At 47.7% G+C, this 22,022-nt stretch overlaps 1 protein-coding gene across 2 annotated transcripts in view; it reads left to right on the top strand.

Annotated features, from left to right (window-relative positions):
• LOC143961018 (uncharacterized) overlaps positions 1 to 21,670 on the top strand; it is a 32,937-nt gene extending 11,267 nt beyond the window's left edge. Inside the window, exons 3-5 of one of the 2 annotated variants that reach the window (XM_077470127.1) lie at positions 18,964 to 19,052; positions 19,882 to 19,931; positions 20,022 to 21,670. In XM_077470127.1, coding sequence (XP_077326253.1) covers positions 18,964 to 19,052; positions 19,882 to 19,908 — 116 coding nt within the window. In that variant the 3' untranslated portion in view covers positions 19,909 to 19,931; positions 20,022 to 21,670. The remainder of the gene's footprint in view (positions 1 to 18,963; positions 19,053 to 19,881; positions 19,932 to 20,021) is intronic. The other variant, XM_077470128.1, reaches the window with a different exon arrangement.
• The last annotated feature ends 352 nt before the right edge of the window (positions 21,671 to 22,022 follow it).

Genomic DNA, 22,022 nt, shown 5'->3' with positions numbered 1-22,022 from the left:
GATTCGGTGGACAGGCGCACCCTGTGATCGGTAACAAAGCCACCAGCAGCACTGAAGGTGCGTTCCGAAAGAACGCTGGATGCAGGACAGGCCAGTAGCTCAATTGCATACTGTGCAAGCTCTGGCCAGTGATCCATCCTCAAGACCCAGTAAGCCAGAGGATTTTCAGTGGGAAAGGTGTCCAAGTCTGACCTTGCCCCTAGGTATTCCTGCACCATGTAAATTAAACGCTGGCGATGGGTGCTGTAACCAATCATACCTTGGGGCTGCGGACTAAAAAATTGTCTGAAAGCATCAGTCAGACGGCCACCTTCTCCACCGCTCCTTCTGACTAATGCCTCAGCAACACGTTGTCCAGGACCAGGAGTTTGTGACCTCCCAGTCTCTGGGAACGCGTTGCACAGAGCTTTCTGCAAGGCCTCCCGGAGATGTCTCATCCTCTGCTCCCTCTGCGATGGCAAGATAAGGTCGGCAACCTTACCCTTGTACCGTGGATCAAGGAGAGTGGCCAGCCAGTAATGGTCCCTCTCCTTGATCCGAAGAATACGAGGATCCTTCCGCAGGATTTGCAGGATCAGGGAGGCCATGCAGCGTAGGTTAGCTGAGGCATTCGGTCCGGAGTCCTCTGGGTCACTAAGGACAACATGATCCGCAGCTACCTCCTCCCAGCCACGTACAAGTCCACGTGTTTCTTGGGACTGTAAATCATCCCTATAAGACTGCTGCTGCTGCTGATGCTGAGTGCCAGCCTCCACCTCCATGCTGACACAATCATCCTCCTCCTCCTCTTCCTCCTCCTCACCCTCTTCCTGTGTGATGGGTGGCACAGCAGGAACACTGTCTGGATAAAGGGGGCCTTGAGAGGCAAGGAAGTCCTCCTCTTCCTGCCTCTGTTCTGCCTCAAGTGCCCTGTCCATTATTCCACGCAGCGTATGCTCCAAGAGGTGGACAAGAGGTACAGTGTCACTGATGCATGCACTGTCACTGCTCACCATCCTTGTGGCCTCCTCAAACGGTGACAGGACAGTGCATGCATCCCTGATCATGCCCCACTGGCGTGGTGAGAACAAACCAAGCTCCCCTGACCCTGTCCTGGTGCCGTAGTCTCACAGGTACTCATTGATGGCCCTCTGCTGCGTGTGCAGCCGCTGCAGCATGGCCAATGTTGAGTTCCATCTGGTGGGCATGTCACATATAAGGCGGTTCTTGGGCAGGTTCAACTCCTTTTGGAGCTCAGCCAGCCGAGCACAGGCATTAAATGATCGGCGGAAATGCACACAGACTTTCCTGGCCTGCTTCAGGACATCATGTAAGCCGGGGTACCTGCCCAAGAACCGCTGCACCACCAGGTTAAGGACGTGAGCTACACAGGGCACATGGGTCAGTTGTCCCTGTCGGAGGGCGGAGAGGAGGTTGGTGCCATTGTCGCAAACCACCATTCCTGGCTTAAGCTGGCGTGGCGTCAACCACCTCTCGGCCTGCCCCTGCAGAGCTGACAAAACATCCGCCCCAGTGTGGCTCCTGTCCCCCAAACAAACCAGCGCAAGCACGGCATGGCATCGTTTTGCCTGCGTACTTGCGTAGCTCCTGGAACGCCTACGGAGCACCGCTGGTTCTGAGGACAGAGCACTGGAAGAGGCCATGGAGGAAGAAGAAGAGGAGTGGGTGGAGGAGAGAGGTGTGTCACAACCAATAGTAGCATTTTGGAGGCGTGGTGGCGGAACAACCTCCAACACTACTGCACCTTGTCTTGCATCCTTCCCAGCAGCCAGAAGTGTGACCCAATGGGCCGTGAAAGACAGGTAACGTCCCTGTCCATGCCTGCTGGACTATGAGTCAGCGGTAATATGCACCTTACCGCTGACCGCCCTGTCCAGCGAGGCAAGGACATTGCCTTCCACATGCCGGTAGAGAGCCGGAATCGCCTTCCGTGAGAAAAAGTGGCGTTTGGGGACCTGCCACTGAGGAACCGCACATTGTACAAACTCACGGAAGGGGGCCGAGTCTACCAACTGAAAAGGCAGCAGTTGAAGTGCTAGCAATTTAGCCAAGCTAGCATTCAACCGCTGGGCATGTGGATGGCTGGGAGTAAACTTCTTCCGCCGGTCCAGCAGCTGGGGCAGGGACATTTGCCTGCTATAATCGGATGTGGATGTACCACTAGCAGAGTTCCCGGAAGCACTTGGCAGTGACACACCTAATTCTTCACCTTCATTCCTCTCAGAGCAGGTTTCAGAGAGGACTGAAGGTCTAGTGGGGTTGGAGATGCCAGCTGATGAGGAGCAAGGAGAGGTCCGCTTTGTTCTTTGGTGTGGGTCTTTGAGGTACGCTTGCCAACGAGCTGCATGGCAGGTCAACATATGTCTGGTCAAGCATGTGGTGCCCAAGCGGCTGATGTTTTGGCCACGTGAGATACGCTTGAGACATATGTTGCAAATAGCAGCGGTGCGATCTGATGCACTCGTCTCAAAAAAGGCCCACACCAAAGAACTTTTAGAATAACGCGCAGAGGAAGCGCTCTGCGCAGGCGGAGCTCTGCGGGGTGATTCAGTTGGTGTGCTGCCCCTAAGCTGACCCCCGGAGGGCATCCTGCCTCGTTGGACATGTGCCTCCTCCTCCTCCTCCCTCCTTCCAGGCACCCACGTGGAGTCAGTGCCCTCATCATCCCCTCCCTCTTCATCGCTGTAGCAAACCTGGCAGTATGCTGCAGCTTGTGGAACATGACTGCCAGATTGCTGTCCTTCTTGAGCATCCCCTCTCTCTGCGCTCACGCTACTGCCTTCCTCTAGCTGAGTGTCATCATCAGAGCCCACCAAACACTGGGCATCCTCCTGGAGCATGTACCCAACACTGTGCTCAAAGAGTTCAGGAGACTCCTCAGGAGGACGTGGTGGGTCTAGGGAAGGATTCACTGATGATGACATTGAGACGAGGGAAGACGATGTGTTGGCAGCTGCTTTGCTACTACCCTGAGACTGGGTGAGAGAGGATGAGGAGGATGAAGAGGGCTTGGTCATCCACTCTACCAAGTCGTTGGCATGTTGCGGTTCAACATGTCCAGCTGCAGAAAAGAAGGACAAGCATGTCCCATGGCCACGTGCTGATGACAATGCACCGCGTCCACGACCAGCACTGTTGTCTCTAGACACAGAGCCTGCTTGCCCTCTTTTAATCGGCTCGCGCCTGTCTGCCTCTCCTTGCTGGCCTTCCAGACATGGTAATGGCCTGAAGGGAGTTGGGTAAAACAGTAGTTGGGTAGTTTATATTGTGCTGGAGGCACACAACACCCACTAACTCCTGCAGATGCCTTTTTTATAGAACAGCAGAGATAAAGGGGTATATACAGATGTATACTGTGCTGTGCTGGAAGCACACACAACTTCCAATAACTCCTGCAGATGACAATTGGGCCCAAATAGAGAACAGCTATGTAGGTGGATTATAGCGGTATGTACTGGGTACAGAGCACGCAGACAGCACGCACTATCTCCTGACACTACTGACTGCAAGCTCTATTATTAAAGATGGACCACTAGCTATATAGGTGAGGTGAATATCACGGTGTATACTGCGGTCAGGGCACGCAGACAATAACCAGAAAACAGCAGAGTTAAAGGGGTATATACAGATGTATACTGTGCTGTGCTGGAAGCACACACAACTTCCAATAACTCCTGCAGATGACAATTGGGCCCAAATAGAGAACAGCTATGTAGGTGGATTATAGCGGTATGTACTGGGTACAGAGCACGCAGACAGCACGCACTATCTCCTAACACTACTGACTGCAAGCTCTATTATTAAAGATAGATCACTAGCTATATAGGTGAGGTGAATATAGTGGTGTATACTGCAGTCAGGGCACGCAGACAATAACCAGAAAACAGCAGAGTTAAAGGGGTATATACAGATGTATACTGTGCTGTGCTAGAAGCACACACAAATTCCAATAACTCCTGCAGATGGCAATTGGGCTCAAATAGAGAACAGCTATGTAGGTGGATTATAGTGGTATGTACTGGGTACAGAGCACGCAGACAGCACGCACTATCTCCTAACACTACTGACTGCAAGCTCTATTATTAAAGCTAGATCACTAGCTATATAGGTGAGGTGAATATAGTGGTGTATACTGCGGTCAGGGCACAGACAGTAACCACTACACAAGAGCAAGATAGGAAATCAGCCAAAAACGATTGGTGTGTAACTGTGTTGAAGGTACACAGAACACCCACTGCTTCAGATGCCAACACACTACACGAGGCCGCCTCAAAGGCGGCCTTATATAGTGTGGGGCGTGCACTACACAGCCTGAGCTATGATTGGCCACAGGCAGGACGCCCGTGGCCAATCATGGCTCTCCTCGCTGCTGGCGCTGCGATTGGCCAAGCATGCGGGGTCACAGTGCATGCTTGGCCAATCATGAGCCAGCAATGCACTGCGCCATCGCAGTGCATTGTGGGCCACACGAATTTTGCCGCGAACGGCCCAAACGTTCGGAATTCGGCGAACGACCAATGTTCGAGTCGAACGTACGTTCGACTCGAACACGAAGCTCATCCCTACTAGTGATGGACGAACTTCCGACGGGACGTTTCCCGAACGTGAACATGGCCAAAAGTTGCGGTTCGCGGCGGACCCCATTCACTTTAATGGCAGGCGAACCTTAAAAACCTCCAGGTCATATTTTCAGCCACAAAATACTTACTAGCTGTGCACACATAGTCCCACAACATGGACACTGACATAACAAAAGTATTAAGTGAATCTGGGATCGACAACGACAAGCATTCTTTTTTTTATCTGTGAAATTTTGACAATTCAGGAGCGCATGAAGGCCATGGAGGAGAGGCAAGGTCAGGCCAGGCTATGAAGGGGGTGCAGGAGATGATCAGTGCCACAGTCAGGGCAGCGCAGTCCTGTGCCAGTGTCCCAGTGTGCCAACCTGCACTTGAGCCCCTCCCTCTGCCAAGCCCTTACCCCCACCTATGCAGGGCTCCACTGCAGTGGTCCGGAGGTGCCAGTCCAGTGCTGATCCTCAGCCATGGTGCTGGCACTGCCTGCTGATTGGTTTCTCCGCTGCCATCTCCCTCACTGTCTGAAATCAGCACCGCGATAGAGACTGAGCACTGACACCAGCACCGAAATAGAGAGCACTGACGCCAGCACCGTGATAGAGAGCACTGACGCCAGCACCGAGATAGAGAGCACTGACGCCAGCACCGAGATAGAGAGCACTGACGCCAGCACCGAGATAGAGAGCACTGACGCCAGCTCCGAGATAGAGAGCACTGACGCCAGCACCGAGATAGAGAGCACTGACGCCAGCACCGAGATAGAGAGCACCGACGCCAGCACCGAGATAGAGAGCACCGACGCCAGCACCGAGATAGAGAGCACTGACGCCAGCACCGAGATAGAGAGCACTGATGCCAGCACCGAGATAGAGAGCACTGACGCCAGCACCGAGATAGAGAGCACTGACGCCAGCACCGAGATAGAGAGCACTGACGCCAGCATCGAGATAGAGAGCACTGACGCCAGCACCGTGATAGAGAGCACTGACACCACACCAGCACTGAGATAGAGAGCACTGACACCAGCACTGATACCAGCAACTCGCTGAGGGACCCAAAAATATGACACCGCTCAACCTCTTCAAACAGGAGGGTACGGTCATATAGTACAGTGTGCTTTTTTTGTACAAGGAAGTGAGCCAAAGGTAGAAAAAAGGTCCATGTGCTAGATTATATAGTTTATAGAGTTATGCATATTCATGGTCTACTGGTTACATGTGTTGAATTCCTCCGAGATCCATGGCTCACTCATTTTTATAAATGTGAGGTAGTCAACACTGTCATGAGCTAGGCGAGTACGCTTATCGGTCATGATCCCCCCTGCTGCGCTGAACGTCCTTTCGGACAGGACACTGGACGAGGGGCAAGCCAACAGTTCCATTGCAAATGTGCAAGCTCTGGCCAGAGGTCAAGTCTGCACACCCAGTAGTCCAGGGGTTCATCACTTCTCAGAGCATCCACATCAGCCGTTAACCCGATGTAGTCGGACACCTGACGGTCTAGGCGTTCCCTGCTGCTGGATCCGGATGACACCTGTCGATGGGTCTGCTGAAAGAATGATCTCATATCAGAAGTGACCAACACATCTTCAAACCGCCCTCTTCTTGCAGGCGCTGTTGGATTGGTACCTGCAACTCTTTCTCTGGGAGTGGGAATTCCTCTGTCAGTGCACGCAAAAGCAGAATGCAGCATTCCTCTAAGTAAGTGCTCCATTCTGACAGCCCTCTGTGATGGTGGTAACATTTCTGTCATTTTGTGTTTGTACCGGGGGTCCAAGTACGTTGCCACCCAGTACTGGTCCTTGACCTTTATGCTTTTTATACGGGGGTCCCTGTTAAAACACTGGAGCATGAAGGCCTCAATTTGCACTAAACTGGAAGCGGTGTGGTGGCCTTTCTCCTGCTCATCATCCAGGATAATGTCGTCCTCCTTTCCCCATCCACAGACAACAACAGGGATCCCAGAAAGGTTTAAAGCATGCTCTTCTTGCTCCTCCTCATCCGCCCCGGCACCATCCTCCTCTGACTCCTCTTCAGACTCCTGTTGTTGCCTTTTCTCAGAGTAGCCCCACCTGGGAATTCATCCAGCATTGCGACTTCCTCATCTTCCTGCTCCTCCAGGGCTTGATCAATGACACGACGCAATGCACACTCCATAGAGAAGGCATAATGTACAATGTCACTGATGGCGCCATGGCTGCGACTGACCAGTTTTGTGATCTCATCAAATGGCCGCAGAAGTCTGCATGCGTCACGCATGAGCAGCCACTGGCGCTGAGAAAAAAAAAACGAGCTCCCCAGAACCTGTTCTGCCACAGAGTTCGTACAGGTAGTCGTTAGCTGCACGTTTCTGCTGAAGCAGCCTATTAAGCATATAGCGTTCCATCGTGTCGGGGCAATTGCAAATTAGACATCTGACCGGCAGATTGTGTTGCCGCTGAATGTCAGCAAGATGAGCCATGGCCGTGTAAGATCTTCTGAAATGGGCCGAGATTTTCCTTGCCTGCCGCAAGATGTCCTGGACCCCAGGGTATTTGACAACGAATCGCTGCACGACCAAGTTGAAGACGTGTGCCATGCATGGCACGTGTGTAATTTTGCGCAGTTTCAATGTGCTAAGCAGATTGGCACCGTTGTCACACACCACTTCACCAACTGTCAAATTGAGCAGTGTTAGCCACTGGTCTGCCTGTGAACGCAAAGCTGAAAGGAGTGCAGGGCCAGTGTGGCTCTTGGCTTCCAGGCACAAGAGACGCAGCACAGCATGGCAACGTCTCACCTGGCATGTCTATTAGGTTCTGGGGATCTTGGGCGGCGCAGCGGAAGAGACGCTAGCAGTGGAAAAGGAGGAGTCAGCTGAGGAGGAGAGGGAGGATGGAGTTGAAGGAGGAGGAGAAGAGGCAGGCCTGCATGCAATCCATAGCGGTAAAACCAAATCCACACGGGTGCCACGGGATACATGCTTGACGGCCATCAGAAGAATCACCCGGTGGGCAGTAAAAGTTGTCTATCTTCCCTGCCGTGTTTGCTAGACCACGTTTCTGTGGTCAGATGTATCTTGGCACCGACACTGTGTGCCAGAGATACATTCACTTGCCGCTGAACATGGCCATACAGCTGAGAAATACTTCCTTCCTGGGACCTTCCATTGTGGTGTTCCAATGACCACAAATTTTTGAAATGCCTCCGAGTCCACCAGTTTATATGGCAGTAGTTGGAGGGGTAACAGTTCTGACAAGCCAGCGGTCAACCGTTGGGCAAGAGGGTTATCCGGCGTCATCATTTTTTTTACGCTCGAACATTTGGCCCATGGAAGCTTGCTTTTTTCCAGAAAAACATGAGGACGGCATAATGGAAGGTGGAGTGGAGGACAATTCTGAGGAGAGAGGAGAAGAATTAGAAGAGGCTGGATGGTGAGAGCCTGGAGTGTGGCTTTGTGGGTTCCGTTGCTCCCACTGGGCTCGGTAATGGCAGCTCATGTGCCTTCTTAAGGCGGTCATCCCTATGTGAGTGTTGGGCTTACCGCAACTTATGCGTTGACTGCAAAGGCTGCAGATGGCAACACTATTGTCAGCAGCGGGCAAGTTAAAAAAAGCCCACACTGCGGAGCCATGTGCCGGTGTCCTGGGAGCACCCGATGTGACTGTACATGGTTGATGCCTCGCTCCTGATACATTAGCAGTCTGGTTTGTCCCTCCTGTGCAATGTAAGTTTCGCCTGCTTCTCATCCCTATCTGCTGGTCCATATCTCCCTCTGAACTCCCCTCCTCTTCCTCTCTTGTGGGCATCCACGTGACATCACTAGACACGTCATCATCAACGGCACCTTCCCCACCGATATAATTAGAGATCTCGGAGTAGGCAGCAACACCGGGACCAACCTCCTTGGGCTGATCTGGGTACTGTAGTCAGACTGCTGAGTGGCGGTTGTTGCTACCTCCTCTTCCTGATCCAATGCCAAGAATGGCTGCGCATCGGCAATGCCTTGTGATGGATCGGAAAATAATTCCTGTGACTCAAGCGGAGGGTATATGGTGGTGTTGGTGGTAGTGTCTTTGGGGGTGCAGATCGAGAGGATGAGAAGGGTGATGTAATCAAACGCACCTTCTGCAATTTGCCACTTTGGCTCAAGCCTGTTGCTCCTGCCCTACCCCTACCACCCCTGCGGAAGGGCCTGCCTCTTCCTCTGCCTGTCATTTTTTAAATGACCCTGTGACTAAAGTCTTTAGAGAAGTGCAGTATATGTGGAAGAAGGTATATAACACCATGCATCAATCTGTTGTTTTGGGGGGGGGCCACTGGTCTATCACACCAGTTATAATACTTTTTTCTAATTGCGTTTGTCACTCTTTGTAGTATCGCTGCAGAACCGCTCAGCAGTCACAATGCTGCACAGTGGAAATGCACTATACTATGCTTTCTATATTTGAAAGTATTTTATACATGTATTACACACCTATATACTGCACACCAAATAGTACACCTATACCAGTCCTTAAAAGGACCTTTGTGGACCTAGTAGTAGCTAGCTAGTGAATTGCAGACTGTCCCTGCTCCAAAAACCAAACTGTCCCTACACTGAGAAACGACAGCTGCAGAATCGGTCAGCAGCACTGCATGCAGTGCACTATAATATGCTTTCTATATTTGAAAGAAAGTATATTATACGTGTATTACAACCCTATATACTGTACACCTATATCAGTCCTTAATAGTACCTTTGTGGACCTAGTAGCTAGTGAATTGCAGACTGTCCCTGCTCCAAACACCAAACTATCCCTCCCTACACTTGAGAAACGACAGCTGCAGAAGCGGTCAGCACTGCAGTGCACTATAATATGCTTTCTATATTTGAAAGAAAAGTATATTATAAGTATTACAACCCTATATACTGTACACCTATACCAGTCCTTAAAAGGACTTTTGTGGACCTAATAGTAATAACTAGTGATGGCCGAACAGTTCGCCCGGCGGTCGTTTCACGGCGAATTTCGGCTGTTCGCGGTCCGCCAGTTCGACGGACTATTGGCGCCGTTCGACCGGCGGACTTCCGTGTTTTTACTGTGTAAAGGAACTTTGACCTGATGACACATCCATCATGGGGTACAGGAAAGCCAATTGAGACATGACAGCACATGGACACTTGGACATTCCCCCTAACTTATAAATACACCCGATCCGGCAGCCATTTTACATTCTTTCTTCTGTCACTATAGGGAAAGGTTGCTGTTTGGAGCAGGGAGAGATAAACCACTAGCTATTTGGTACACAAAAGTTCTTTTCAGGACTGGTATAGGTGTTAGGTGTATATAGGTTTGCTGTGCTACTGATTGTTGCAGCAGCCTGAGTGTCTTTTGTCAGTTTAGAGAAAGGGACAGAGCGCTGTGTCTGCTGCTATTTTAGGGACAGCCAGATTAGTCATCATCATCATCATTAGCTGTTACTATCAGGTCCACAAAAGTGCTAATTCAAGTGACCAGTAATTGTTCCAGTCTCCTCTGTTTTGCCAGTTTGTATAGGGACAGGAAGGAAGCAGTGTGTCAGGCAGTGAGGGTCAGTTTAAAGAGTTGCTGTTACTATTAGTTCCACAAAGGTTCTTTTCAGGACTGGTATCAGTGGTACGGTAATAGGCTTGTACACGTATAATATTCTTTCTTCCAAATATAGAAAGAATATTATACTTGACTGCTGCCCTTCTGCTGCAGTCTGCTAATCATTCACAACTCACTTGTTCCACAAAGCTCTTTATCAGGACTGGTAACTTGGTCTGTCTAGGGTGCTACAGTACATAGGGTTGAGTGAGGTACAGTCTGCCGTTCTGTAAGGACTGGTATCGGTCCACAATAGATAGGGTTGACGTACACCACTGCTGACCGCTGCCCTATACTGCAGCAGTCCTTCATTGGTATAGGGACTGACGTACAGTCTGCTATTCAGTCACACACAACCTACTTGGTCCACAAAGGTCCTTATAAGGACTGGTAACTTGGTGAAGGGTGCTACAGTACATAGGGTTGAGTGAGGTACAGTCTTCCGTTCTGTAAGGACTGGTATCGGTCCACAATAGATAGGGTTGACGTGCACCACTGCTGACCGCTGCCCTATACTGCAGCAGTCCTTCATTGGTATAGGGACTGACGTACAGTCTGCTAATCAGTCACACACAACCTACTTGGTCCACAAAGGTCCTTATAAGGACTGGTAACTTGGTGAAGGGTGCTACAGTACATAGGGTTGAGTGAGGCACAGTCTGCTGTTCTGTAAGGACCGGTATCGGTCCACAATACATAGGGTTGAGGTGCACCACTGGTGACCGCTGCCCTATACTGCAGCAGTCCTTCATCGGTATAGGGACTAAGAGTTTTGTTACAGGGTCATTTAAAAAATGACAGGCAGAGGAAGAGGCAGGCCCTTCCGCAGGGGTGGAAGGGGTAGGGCAGGAGCAACAGCCTTGAGCCAAAGTGGGAAGTTGCAGAAGGTGCGTTCAATTACTTTAAAGGACGCACCAGACTTGGTTGAGTGGCTCACTCAGCCTTACTCTTCTGCACCCTCCTCATCCTCTCGATCTGCACACTCTTCTTCACTCTCTGCTATGTGCACCCCCAAAGACACTACCACCAACAACACCACCACCACCACCACCACATACCTTCCGCTTGAGTCACAGGAATTATTTTCCGATCCATATCAAGAGGACATTTCTGATGCGCAGCCACTCTTGGTATTGGATCAGGAAGAGGAGGTAGCAACAACCGCTACTCAGCAGTCTGACGACAGTACCCAGATCAGCCCAAGGAGGAGGTTGGTCCCCGGTGTTGCTGCCTACTCCGAGATCTCTACTTATAGCGGTGGGGAAGGTGACGTTGATGATGACGTGTCTAGTGATGTCATGTGGGTGCCCACAAGAGAGGAAGAGGAGGGGAGTTCAGAGGGAGATATGGACCAGCAGATAGGGAGGAGAAGCAGGACTAACTTACATTGCACAGGAGGGACAAAGCAGACTGCAAATGTATCAGGAGCGAGTCATCGACCATGTACGGTCACATCTGGCGCTCCCAGGACACCGGCACATGGCTCTGCAGTGTGGGCTTTTTTTAACGTGTCTGCTGCTGACAATAGCGTTGCCATCTGCAATCTTTGCAGTCAACGCATTAGTCGCGGTAAGCCCAACACTCACCTAGGGACGACCGCCTTAAGAAGGCACATGGGCAGCCATCACCGAGCCAAGTGGGAGCAACGTAACACATAAAGCCACACTGCAGGCTCTCACCGTCCAGCCTCGTCTTCTACTTCTCCTTCTCCTCTCTCCTCACAATTGTCCTCCACTCCACCTTCCATCACGCCAAGCTCACATTTTTTTGCAAAAAGGCAGGCTTCCGTGGGCCTAATGTTCGAGCGTAAAAAATTGATGACGCCGGATAACCCTCTTGCCCAACGATTGACGGCTGGCTTGTCAGAACTCATAGCCCGCCAACTACTGCCATATAAACTGGTGGACTCGGAGGCCTTTCGCAAATTTGTGGCCATTGGAACTCCACAATGGAAGGTCCCAGGAAGGAAGTATTTCTCAGAGAAGGGCATCCCAGAGCTATATGGCCATGTTCAGCGGCAAGTGAATGTATCTCTGGCACACAGTGTCGGTGCCAAGATACATCTGACCACAGACACGTGGTCTAGCAAAAACGGGCAGGGAAGGTATATCACTTACTGCCCACTGGGTGAACCTTCTGACGGCCGTCAAGTATGTAACCCGTGGCACCCGCGTAGATTTGGTTTTACCGCCACGGATTGCATGCAGGCCTGACTCTTCTTCTCCTTCTTCTCCTTCTTCTCCTCCTCCTCCTCCTCCTACTCCATCCTCCTCCCTCTCCTCCTCAGCTGCCTCCTCCTTTTCTGCTGCTAGCGTCTCTTCCGCTGCACCGCTCAAGCTCCCCAGAACCTATTCCACATGCCAGGTGAGACGTTGCCATGCCGTGCTGCGTCTGTTGTGCCTGGAAGCCAAGAGCCACACTGGCCCGGCACTCCTTTCAGCTTTGCGTTCACAGGCAGATCAGTGGCTAACACCGCTCAATTTGACAGTTGGTAAAGTGGTGTGTGACAACGGTGCCAATCTGCTTAGCGCATTGAAACAGGGCAAAATCATGCACGTGCCATGCATGGCACACGTCTTAAACTTGGTCGTGCAGCGATTCCTTGTCAAATACCCTGGGGTCCAGGACATCTTGCGGCAGGCAAGGAAAATCTCGGCCCATTTCAGAAGATCTTACACGGCCATGGCTCGCCTTGCTGACATTCAGCGGCAACACCATCTGCCGGTCAGACGTCTTATTTGCGATTGCCCGACGCGATGGAACTCAACCTTCTATATGCTTGATAGGCTGCTCCAGCAGAAACATGCAGTTAACATCTACCTGTATGAACTCTGCGAAAGAAACGGTTCTGGGGAGCTGGTTTTTTTTTCACCGCGCCAGTGGCTGCTCATGCGCGACGCATGCAGACTTCTGCGGCCATTTGAGGAGATCACCAAACTGGTCAGTCGCAGCCATGGCGCCATCAGTGACATGGTACCTTATGCCTTCTTTATGGAGCGTGCATTGCGTCGTGTCATTGATCAAGCTGTGGAGGAGCAGGAGCGGGAAGATGAGGAAGTCGCAATGCTGGATGAATTCCCAGGGGGGGCTACTCTATCTGAGACAAGTCAACAACAGGAGTCTGAAGAGGAGTCAGAGGAGGATGGTGCCGGGGCGGATGAGGAGGAGCAAGAAGAGCATGCTTTAAACCTTTCTGGGATCCCTGTTGTGCGTGGATGGGGAGAGGAGAATGAAGAGGACAACATTATCCTGGATGATGAGCAGGAGCCAGGCCACCACACCGCTTCCACTTTAGTGCAAATGGGGGCCTTCATGCTCCAGTGTTTTAATAGGGACCCCCGTATAAAAAGCATAAGGGTCAAGGACCAGTACTGGGTGGCAACGTACTTAGACCCCCGGTACAAACACAAAATGGCGGAAATGTTACCGCCGTCGCAGAGGGCTGTCAGAATGCAGCACTTCCAGGCCTTGCTTCGAGAAATGCTGCATTCTGCTTTTGCGAGCGCTGGCAGAGGAGCAATTCCCACTCCCAGAGAAGGAGTTGTGGATACCAATCCAACAGCGCCTGCAAGAAGAGGCCGGTTTGAAGATGTGTTGGTGACTTCGGATATGAGGTCATTCTTTCAGCCGACCCATCGACAGGTGTCATCTGGATCCAGCATCAGGGAACGCCTAGACCGTCAGGTGTCCGACTACATCGGGTTAACAGCTGATGTGGACGCTCTGAGGAGTGAGGAACCCCTGGACTACTGGGTGGGCAGGCTTGACCTCTGGCCAGAGCTTGCCCAATTTGCAATCGAACTGTTGACTTGCCCCTCATCCAGTGTCCTGTCCGAAAGGACGTTCAGCGCAGCAGGGGGGTTTGTGACCGATAAGCGTACTCGCCTAGCTCACGACAGTGTTAACTACCTCACATTTCTAAAAATGAATGAGGCATGGATCTCGGAGGAATTCAACACATGTGACCAGTAGACCATGTATATGTCTATAAACAATTTTTTTAATCAAGCACACAGACCTTCTTTCTTCATTTGGCTCACTTCCTTGTCCCAAAAAAGCACACCATACTATATGCCCCTACCCTCCTCTTTGAAGAGGTTGAGCGGTGTCATATTTCTACTGGGGCTGCTTATGAGGGGATCACACCATCCCTGTGCTGTGCTGACTTTCTCCTGGGGGTTCTTATTATGAGGGGATCACACCATCCCTGTCCTGTGCTGATTTACTCCTGGGCCTGCTTATTATGAGGGGATCACACCATCCCTGTCCTGTGCTGACTTACTCCTGGGCCTGCTTATTATGAGGGGATCACACCATCCCTGTGCTGTGCTGACTTCCTCCTGGGGGTTCTTATTATGAGGGGATCACACCATCCCTGTGCTGTGCCGATTTTCTCCTGGGCCTGCTTATTATGAGGGGATCACACCATCCCTGTGCTGTGCTGACTTCCTCCTGGGGCTGCTTACGGTGCTGCTGTCAGTGCTGTATATCACGGTGCTGGTGTGAGTGCTTAATGTCACGCTGCTGCTGTCAGTGCTGTATATCACGGTGCTGATGTCAGTGCTTAATGTCACGCTTCTGATGTCAGTGCTCTCTATCACGGTGCTGCTGTCAGTGCTGTATATCACGGTGCTGCTGTCAGTGCTCTCTATCATGGTGCTGCTGTCAGTGCTGTATATCACGGTGCTGATGTCAGTGCTTAATGTCACGCTTCTGATGTCAGTGCTCTCTATCACGGTGCTGCTGTCAGTGCTCTCTATCACGGTGCTGCTGTCAGTGCTCTCTATCACGGTGCTGCTGTCAGTGCTGTATATCACGGTGCTGGTGTGAGTGCTTAATGTCACGCTGCTGCTGTCAGTGCTGTATATCACGGTGCTGCTGTCAGTGCTGTATATCACGGTGCTGATGTCAGTGCTTTATGTCACGCTGCTGATGTCAGTGCTCTCTATCACGGTGCTGTTGTCAGATGACTCTCACGGTGCAGGTGTCATTGCTGTATGTCACGCTGCTGTCAGTGCTCTGTATCACGGTGCTGCTGTCAGGTGACTCTACCATGGTGCAGGTGTCATTGCTGTATGTCACGCTGCTGGTAATCATCTCCTGCACCCTCTTCTTTGCCTACCCTGGTCCCTGACCTTCCGTCTCCTCCATTGCCTTCATGCGCTCCACAGTCCTGAATTGTCAGAACAATTTCCCATGTAAAAAAAGAATGCTTGTAGTTATCGATCCCAAATTCACCTCATACATGTATTATGTCATTGGCCATGTGGTGGGACTATGTTTTCCCAGCTAATAATTATTTTGTGGCTGCAAATTTGACCTAAAGGTTTGCGAAGTTCGCCTCCCATTGAAGTCACAAACTTTCCGTTTCGCGAACTATCGGCCGCGTTCGCGGACCGCGTTCGCGAAACGTCCCGTCGGAAGTTCGTCCATCACTAGTAATAACTAGTGATTAGACTGACTGTCCCTGCTCCACACAGCGTCCTTTCCCTACACTGACAAAAGACAATGTAAAATGGCCGCCAGATCAGGTCTATTTATAAGGTAGGGGGTATGTCCATGTGCTGAAATGTCTCAATTGGCTGTCCGGTACCCCATGATGGATGTGTCGTGGGTCAAAGTTCTTCACAATGTAAATGAATATGTCCGCCGCGAACAGCGCCAGAAGTCCATCGGTTTGACGAATCGCGAATGAGTAAAGTTCACCACTAACCGACCGCCGGGCGAACCGCAAGGCCATCTCTAGTAATTACCACAGCCGAGGGAAATCCTGAAAACATGACCTGTTGGGGGAACTTGAGGACTGGAGTTGAGAAACATTGCAGTAAAGAATGTTTGCTATACTAACTGCTAACCTAAGGGGGTTAATCCTTGGCATTGTGTAAAAAGGCTGTTTGATCCTGTCTTCTCTGATCTTCCTCTTCCTCCACAGTCCCCAAGCTAGCTGCTTATAGAACAGAGTTACTGGAGTCAGGCTGCACATACTCAGTTTGGTGTGTATTGCTAAAGGTTTTTTTTTTCTTGGAAGGGTGCATGTGATCAGCACAGGGCCAATCAGCACTGTCCAGACAGAGGGTCATGGGTCCTGCAGCCTCATAGGACAATCAAGGGAGAATGAAAACTCCTCCTACAACCTTTACCCAGGCACTGATAAAAGTCACAATACTGTTCCAACTGCTGATGAGAAAAAGTATTTAGCAGTTTATATTTACTAAAATAATTGCATTTCTTTGTTCTGTTTACTATGCGAGACCAGATTTAGTGAATGCAGGGTTTAGTTACACTTTAAATACCATGCTGGGGATGGGGTTCCAATCCAGCCTTCACATGGGCACATCTCTGTGATGAAGCAGCACTGACATTTTGCAAAAAGTGAATTTTTTAAAAATAAAACACACAGACCACTCTATGGGTCTGCTATTTAATTTAGAGGGCTCTGTGTGCCCTCAATGAATGCTGGCAATTTAAACGGATTTGTTTTTTTTTCTTTGCAAATGCAATTTTTGCTGTAGCACATGCTACAGCAAGAATGGAAAAAATGTCCCTGCAAAATGCATACCAGACCCTCTTAAATCTGGTATGAATTTTAAGGGGGTACTTCTCACATACAAAAAAAAGTGTTAGGTACCTACAGGTCTGGTAAGGATTTGAAGGGGGACATCAAGCAAAAAAAAAAAAAAACTGAGTTAACCCTAAAAATCCATACCAGACTTATTCTAAGCATGCACCTTAGCAGGCCAGGAATAGAGAAGGGATTTGTGTGCATCGCCCATCCTAACCATACCAGTTCACATGCCCTCAGCATGGGGGGTGTCTTGCTAGGGTGGATCTATCTGGCAAAGCACCTTATCCCTAGGGATTCCTGCCCATGTAGATGAATGTACCAAGTGACATCAGCTGCCTCCTTAAAAACCATTGACAGCATTGCCCGACTATGGCTGTTGTATAAGTCGTCATGTGTACAGAGTAGTTGGTTGAGTAAATGGTATTTCAGTATGCGACCTTGGATGTACAGTTTTTTGTCAAATTCATTTTTTAAACTTTGTTTATTAAAAAAAAAAAAACGCACATACAAATTACACTTGTCAAGCCAATACAGAGGTGAAGTACTGTCCAACACACAGCATATACAATTGTCACAGCACTGGAATATCAAAGCCTGTAAATTCACTACATACCAGAGCTGCACGATTCTGGTTAAATTGAGAATCACAATTTTTTTTTTCTTAGAAGAAAGATCTCGAAAATTTGGGCTAACTTTACCGTTACATGGTTTTAATTCATCGACATGTATTTTTTTCCCAAAAAATTGCAAAATCCATTTTATTCCCTAGGGTCTCTGATAAAAAAAAATATAATATTATATATTCCCTTTGATTGCTAATAACAGTTGTCCACAATGGTATGCATGTGGCCTTAGGCCGAGCTCAGGGAACAGATGAATAGCTTTATTATTCTTTAGTAGTTTCGTAAAAAGAGAACCCCTTTCATGGGTGGTAAACTTACGTATATTAGGCAAAAACAAATACCTCATGATTTTGTGCGTTTTGAAAAGCACGTTAAAGCACACCCAAGCAAATGTCTTTTCTTAGTTTTGGATAGCATCAGGAAAGATTATAACCCCCGTCAGATCTAACTGCCATCTGGGGTTCTGTTAGTGGCAGGACAGGAAGTGAGGGTAAATCTCTCTAACATTTTACCAGGCAGGAAGCAAGTTATTTCCCCTGCTGGCCAAATGTTCTTGGCCTACAGTGTTATGTTATTTTTCCTATTGGCAAATATTCTCATAACTGCTTTTTTCTTGGAATTGAATGCTAGGGAATGTTACATTTTCTCAGCCATAAGCAAGATGGAAACTATTACGGGAATTATTTGTTACGCTTTTGTAAATGTTGAGACAAATGTTTTATAAACAGACCCCTTTAAAAGATGTGTTAAAAAGTCTACTAGTCCGCCTGCTTAGTAAATAGTATAGGCGACACTAGGATGCTGGTTTCAAGCATTATACAGTCTTTTGTACTTCAATGCGATACTAAAAGCCTGCTGGTTTAGCAGAATGCAAAATATTATTATACAGAATTTCTTGGATTAAATACCTGGTTCATGATTCCCGGGCTGCTTCCATTTAGGTTGCGCCCCCCGGATTAGAGGGTTGGCATGTGGTACTTTGTACTTCTAACTTCTCCCTTTTCTAGTTCTCCCTGTTCTTTACTATCTTGTTTCTGCCTATTTATTTGGTTACAGAAAGTCCTTGTAGGACCTAGTGGGGCATCCACTCATGTATACAAGGATGGCAAGGCCATTCTCCCTTTATAAGAGGTTATATGTGACCCTGTATATAGTAGGCGAGCTGGACATTTTGACCGGTCCCTTGTCTTAGGCTCTTAATAGACTTGAAGGTTTATTGTACAATAGATTCTGGAACCTTGGTCATTTTTTGATAATAGTTAGCGCTTGTATTATTATTATTTTTATTTTTTTGGCATAACTGCATATGGGCCTTAGCTGCACTTTATTTTCTGTGCCAACAGAGGTAAGATATTTGAGATCTTGTATGGATTTGACCCCCGGCCATTCTATTCTGTAATTTTATTACATATATGGAAATTTTGTGGCTTTTTAACCATGATGATTTACTGTACTATGTTCTCTGTATGTTCTTTCTTTGAAATTCTGAATAAAAATATTAACAAATGAAAAAACATACATTGTGAACCTCAGAAGGCATGGACGGACATACAGTAAATGATGATCTTAAGGAACAATTTTTTCACCAAAACGTATTTTATTTTGCAGATCAAGGTCCTTACATTAACTTTATCCTGATGACAGTATTGATTCCAGCTGCAAAGGTTATTTTCACTGCATTGTTTTTATATTTTACGGTAAGTTTGGTCTTTTGCTCCTTTAACTTATAGGCAATTCAATAAAAACAGAACTATTGTTTATAGATGCTGGACTAAGGGGCATTTTTTAAAAGTAAAAAATAGATGGATTTGGTCACACCTATATGCCTAGATTCATCAGCATTCACAATGGTTATTAGCAGGAGATGTAGAATGCTGGTGTATGTAAATGAGATTTTAGGCCATAATCTTAATTAGTGCTGCAGCGAATGTGGAATTAGTTGATAAAAGATTTGATCGTGGCAGGTCTCCAAGAATTGGCTTTTTAAAGTAATTTGTGTTGGGGCAGGGGCCTGTTGATGGAAGGTCTGCCTTAAAACAGAGGAAAAATATAAGGCCATATATTACAGATGCAGTGTGATCTCCCCGACGCAGACTAGGCAGTTAGCTAGAATTTCATAGTTTAATCTGTACAACATTCACGCATATTAATTCTCTACATTGCAAGTGTAATGGCCATAACGTAACAGCAAGATAGGAAGTTCGAAATTTCTAAGAACAGAAAATTGATAGACCGAGATGATTTGGCGATATCACAAAAGAAAAGCAATTTGTCGGGAGGTAAAATACATGTGTGAGAAGCCTTTCTCTATCTCATGGGATGCATTCTAGAGCTGAGTAGGCTGTACCTCCCCCTTGAAGTGAAGCCCAGTTACTTCAGCTTGCGATCCAAGAACTAGCATGCAGCCCATAAGTCTGAAAATGGCTTTAATTGGAGGATTTGCTTACAAGTTGTATGCATCATTACTAATTACCATGATGATTCCTGCAAAAATTTACAAAGGTGTTTTGACTTTTTCTTTTATAGTGGAGAAAAAATGACAAAATTAAATAAAATGAATGCGGTGATCATGTGTTGTGAGTACAATTTGAACATAATGTAAACTTTTTTTTGTTTTTTTTTCTTCTCTACATGTCAATAAAAGGGTTATATCTTTTTTTATACAGCCACATCTTCTGAAATAAAATGTAGCCGGTCTACGCTAATCTATTATACATTCATGGGACTATTCCAGGTCCCGAACTTAGAAGATCATCTTTGCTTGTAATGTCCGGTACACTACGACACCAAAGAAAACATTTTGTCACCAAATTCTGAAAGTCAAAATCTTTGCCTGGTCCCAATAGACCACCTACAACCATTGGAAAAATACACACAGGACAGTACAGATGGGATCTATCACTCAACCCCAACTGCCAGTCACATTTCTGAGGAAATACTTCAGTGATCAGTCTGATGTCCCCTACAAGAGTACACAGCTAGCTAGAATCTCATAGCTTAGTCTGTACAACTTGAAGGGCTCTTTCACACCATGAAATTATTGCAACACATTCTAAAACACACAAGTTACTTCAATGTATGGTAGTACAACACTTTTATTTAAAGTTATATTAAACCCTAATTGTTTAACCTCTTCCTGCTGACCTGGCAGATATATGCAGCCTCTTGGTGGGTGGGTTTTAACGCAGAGTGGCTGCATATATGCAGCCCTAGGTAAACACTTTACTGTGCTGAGAGCGCACTCCGAGCACAGTAGCGAGCGGGTACCGGAAAGCTCCCAATGCATACTTGCGATCAGGAGTTTTCCAATCATGTTACAGCTGTGACTTGCAATCACATGCCAACTCCCGGTATTTACATCCACTTAAAGGGCTGGGTGACAGCAGTGATATGAGGTTAACGCAGGAGTCTCAAACTGGCGGCCCTCCAGCTGTTGCAGAACTACAAGTGCCATCGTGTCTCTGCCTGGCAGTCATGTTTGTAACTGTCAGCCTTGCAATGCCTCATGAAAAAATATATATTATTGCTTTACAATGATAAGTAATATATTTATGACATGGTATTCAAACTATATAATGAAAAATTGAGACTTTATGTAAAGTCTTAGTTCACTGAAGACAAGCAAATCCTGGAATACAGTTCAAGTAACACTGTACTTCTCAATGCAGTTTTCAAAACAGGAGACACATGCACTTTTGCCAGCAGGGGGCGCTGCAGGGGAAAGGCCCCAGTAGAGTTTGCTTGTGTGCTCCACCTTGTACCGCCTAGAGTTGGGTGATTGTTGGGATACAGTAGATCATGGTTTCTGTCCTCTCAGGCATTGACAGGTCATTTGTCTGACAAAATGAGTATATCTTTTTTTTAACTTTAAATGATTCCTAAATATATTCTCCACCATCACAGCATGATGTTTCTTTTTTTAGTAAATAGACCAACATCTAGAGAGTTTGGAAACATTTCCGCAGTGCAATTTCTGGTGAAAGCAAAGCTGCAATTTGCAAATATCTTGAGAAGAAATATTATTTTGCAATTGCTACAAGGATGAAAGAACACATACTGGCATGCCTTTTCCCTCCGGTGTTCTCTTTCCAGAAACACTCTTTCTACTGCTTATAGATCACAAAGTGTTTCTTCACCAGCAGCATCTTACCGTAAGGAAGTGTTACAAACCACGGCCTCCCAAAAATACACAATCACTTGATCCCTGAAAATCAGGAGAACGTTCATCAAGCTCATATAAGGACAATATATGCTTCTGGATCAGCATTGTCAATAACTGATATAGCATATTGTCAGGAATTAAATTATTGAGGTAGGGGGGGGGGGGGGGACTTGTTCTCATGTATAATTGAAATGTTCTTAACATATACAGTCCATGTTATTCCGTTTGTAATAAAAAATACAACTTTAAAAAGCAAGTTTTGTTTATTAGCTGTACTTTTATTTCAAGCATAATACTTTTATGTACACTGCATTCACCTTTCTAGTGTAACAAAACTATTCCACACTGATTTATTTATTTTTTTCTGGAAAAAACTGAGATAAAATATTTTTTCACATGGTTTCCAAACGTACAGACATATCACATCTCTAGTCGGGGTAGTTGAAAAGTAGGCATTGTAGATGGGAATACAGGACCAGCCTGGGAAAGGATAGCAGGCAGATGC

This window comes from Lithobates pipiens, unplaced genomic scaffold (genome assembly GCF_037356315.1).
Source record: "Lithobates pipiens isolate NorthernLeopardFrog02 unplaced genomic scaffold, aLitPip1_a1.2 Scaffold_8, whole genome shotgun sequence".
Taxonomy (NCBI): Eukaryota; Metazoa; Chordata; class Amphibia; order Anura; family Ranidae; genus Lithobates; species Lithobates pipiens.
This window is presented reverse-complemented; position numbering and strand designations above follow the sequence as displayed.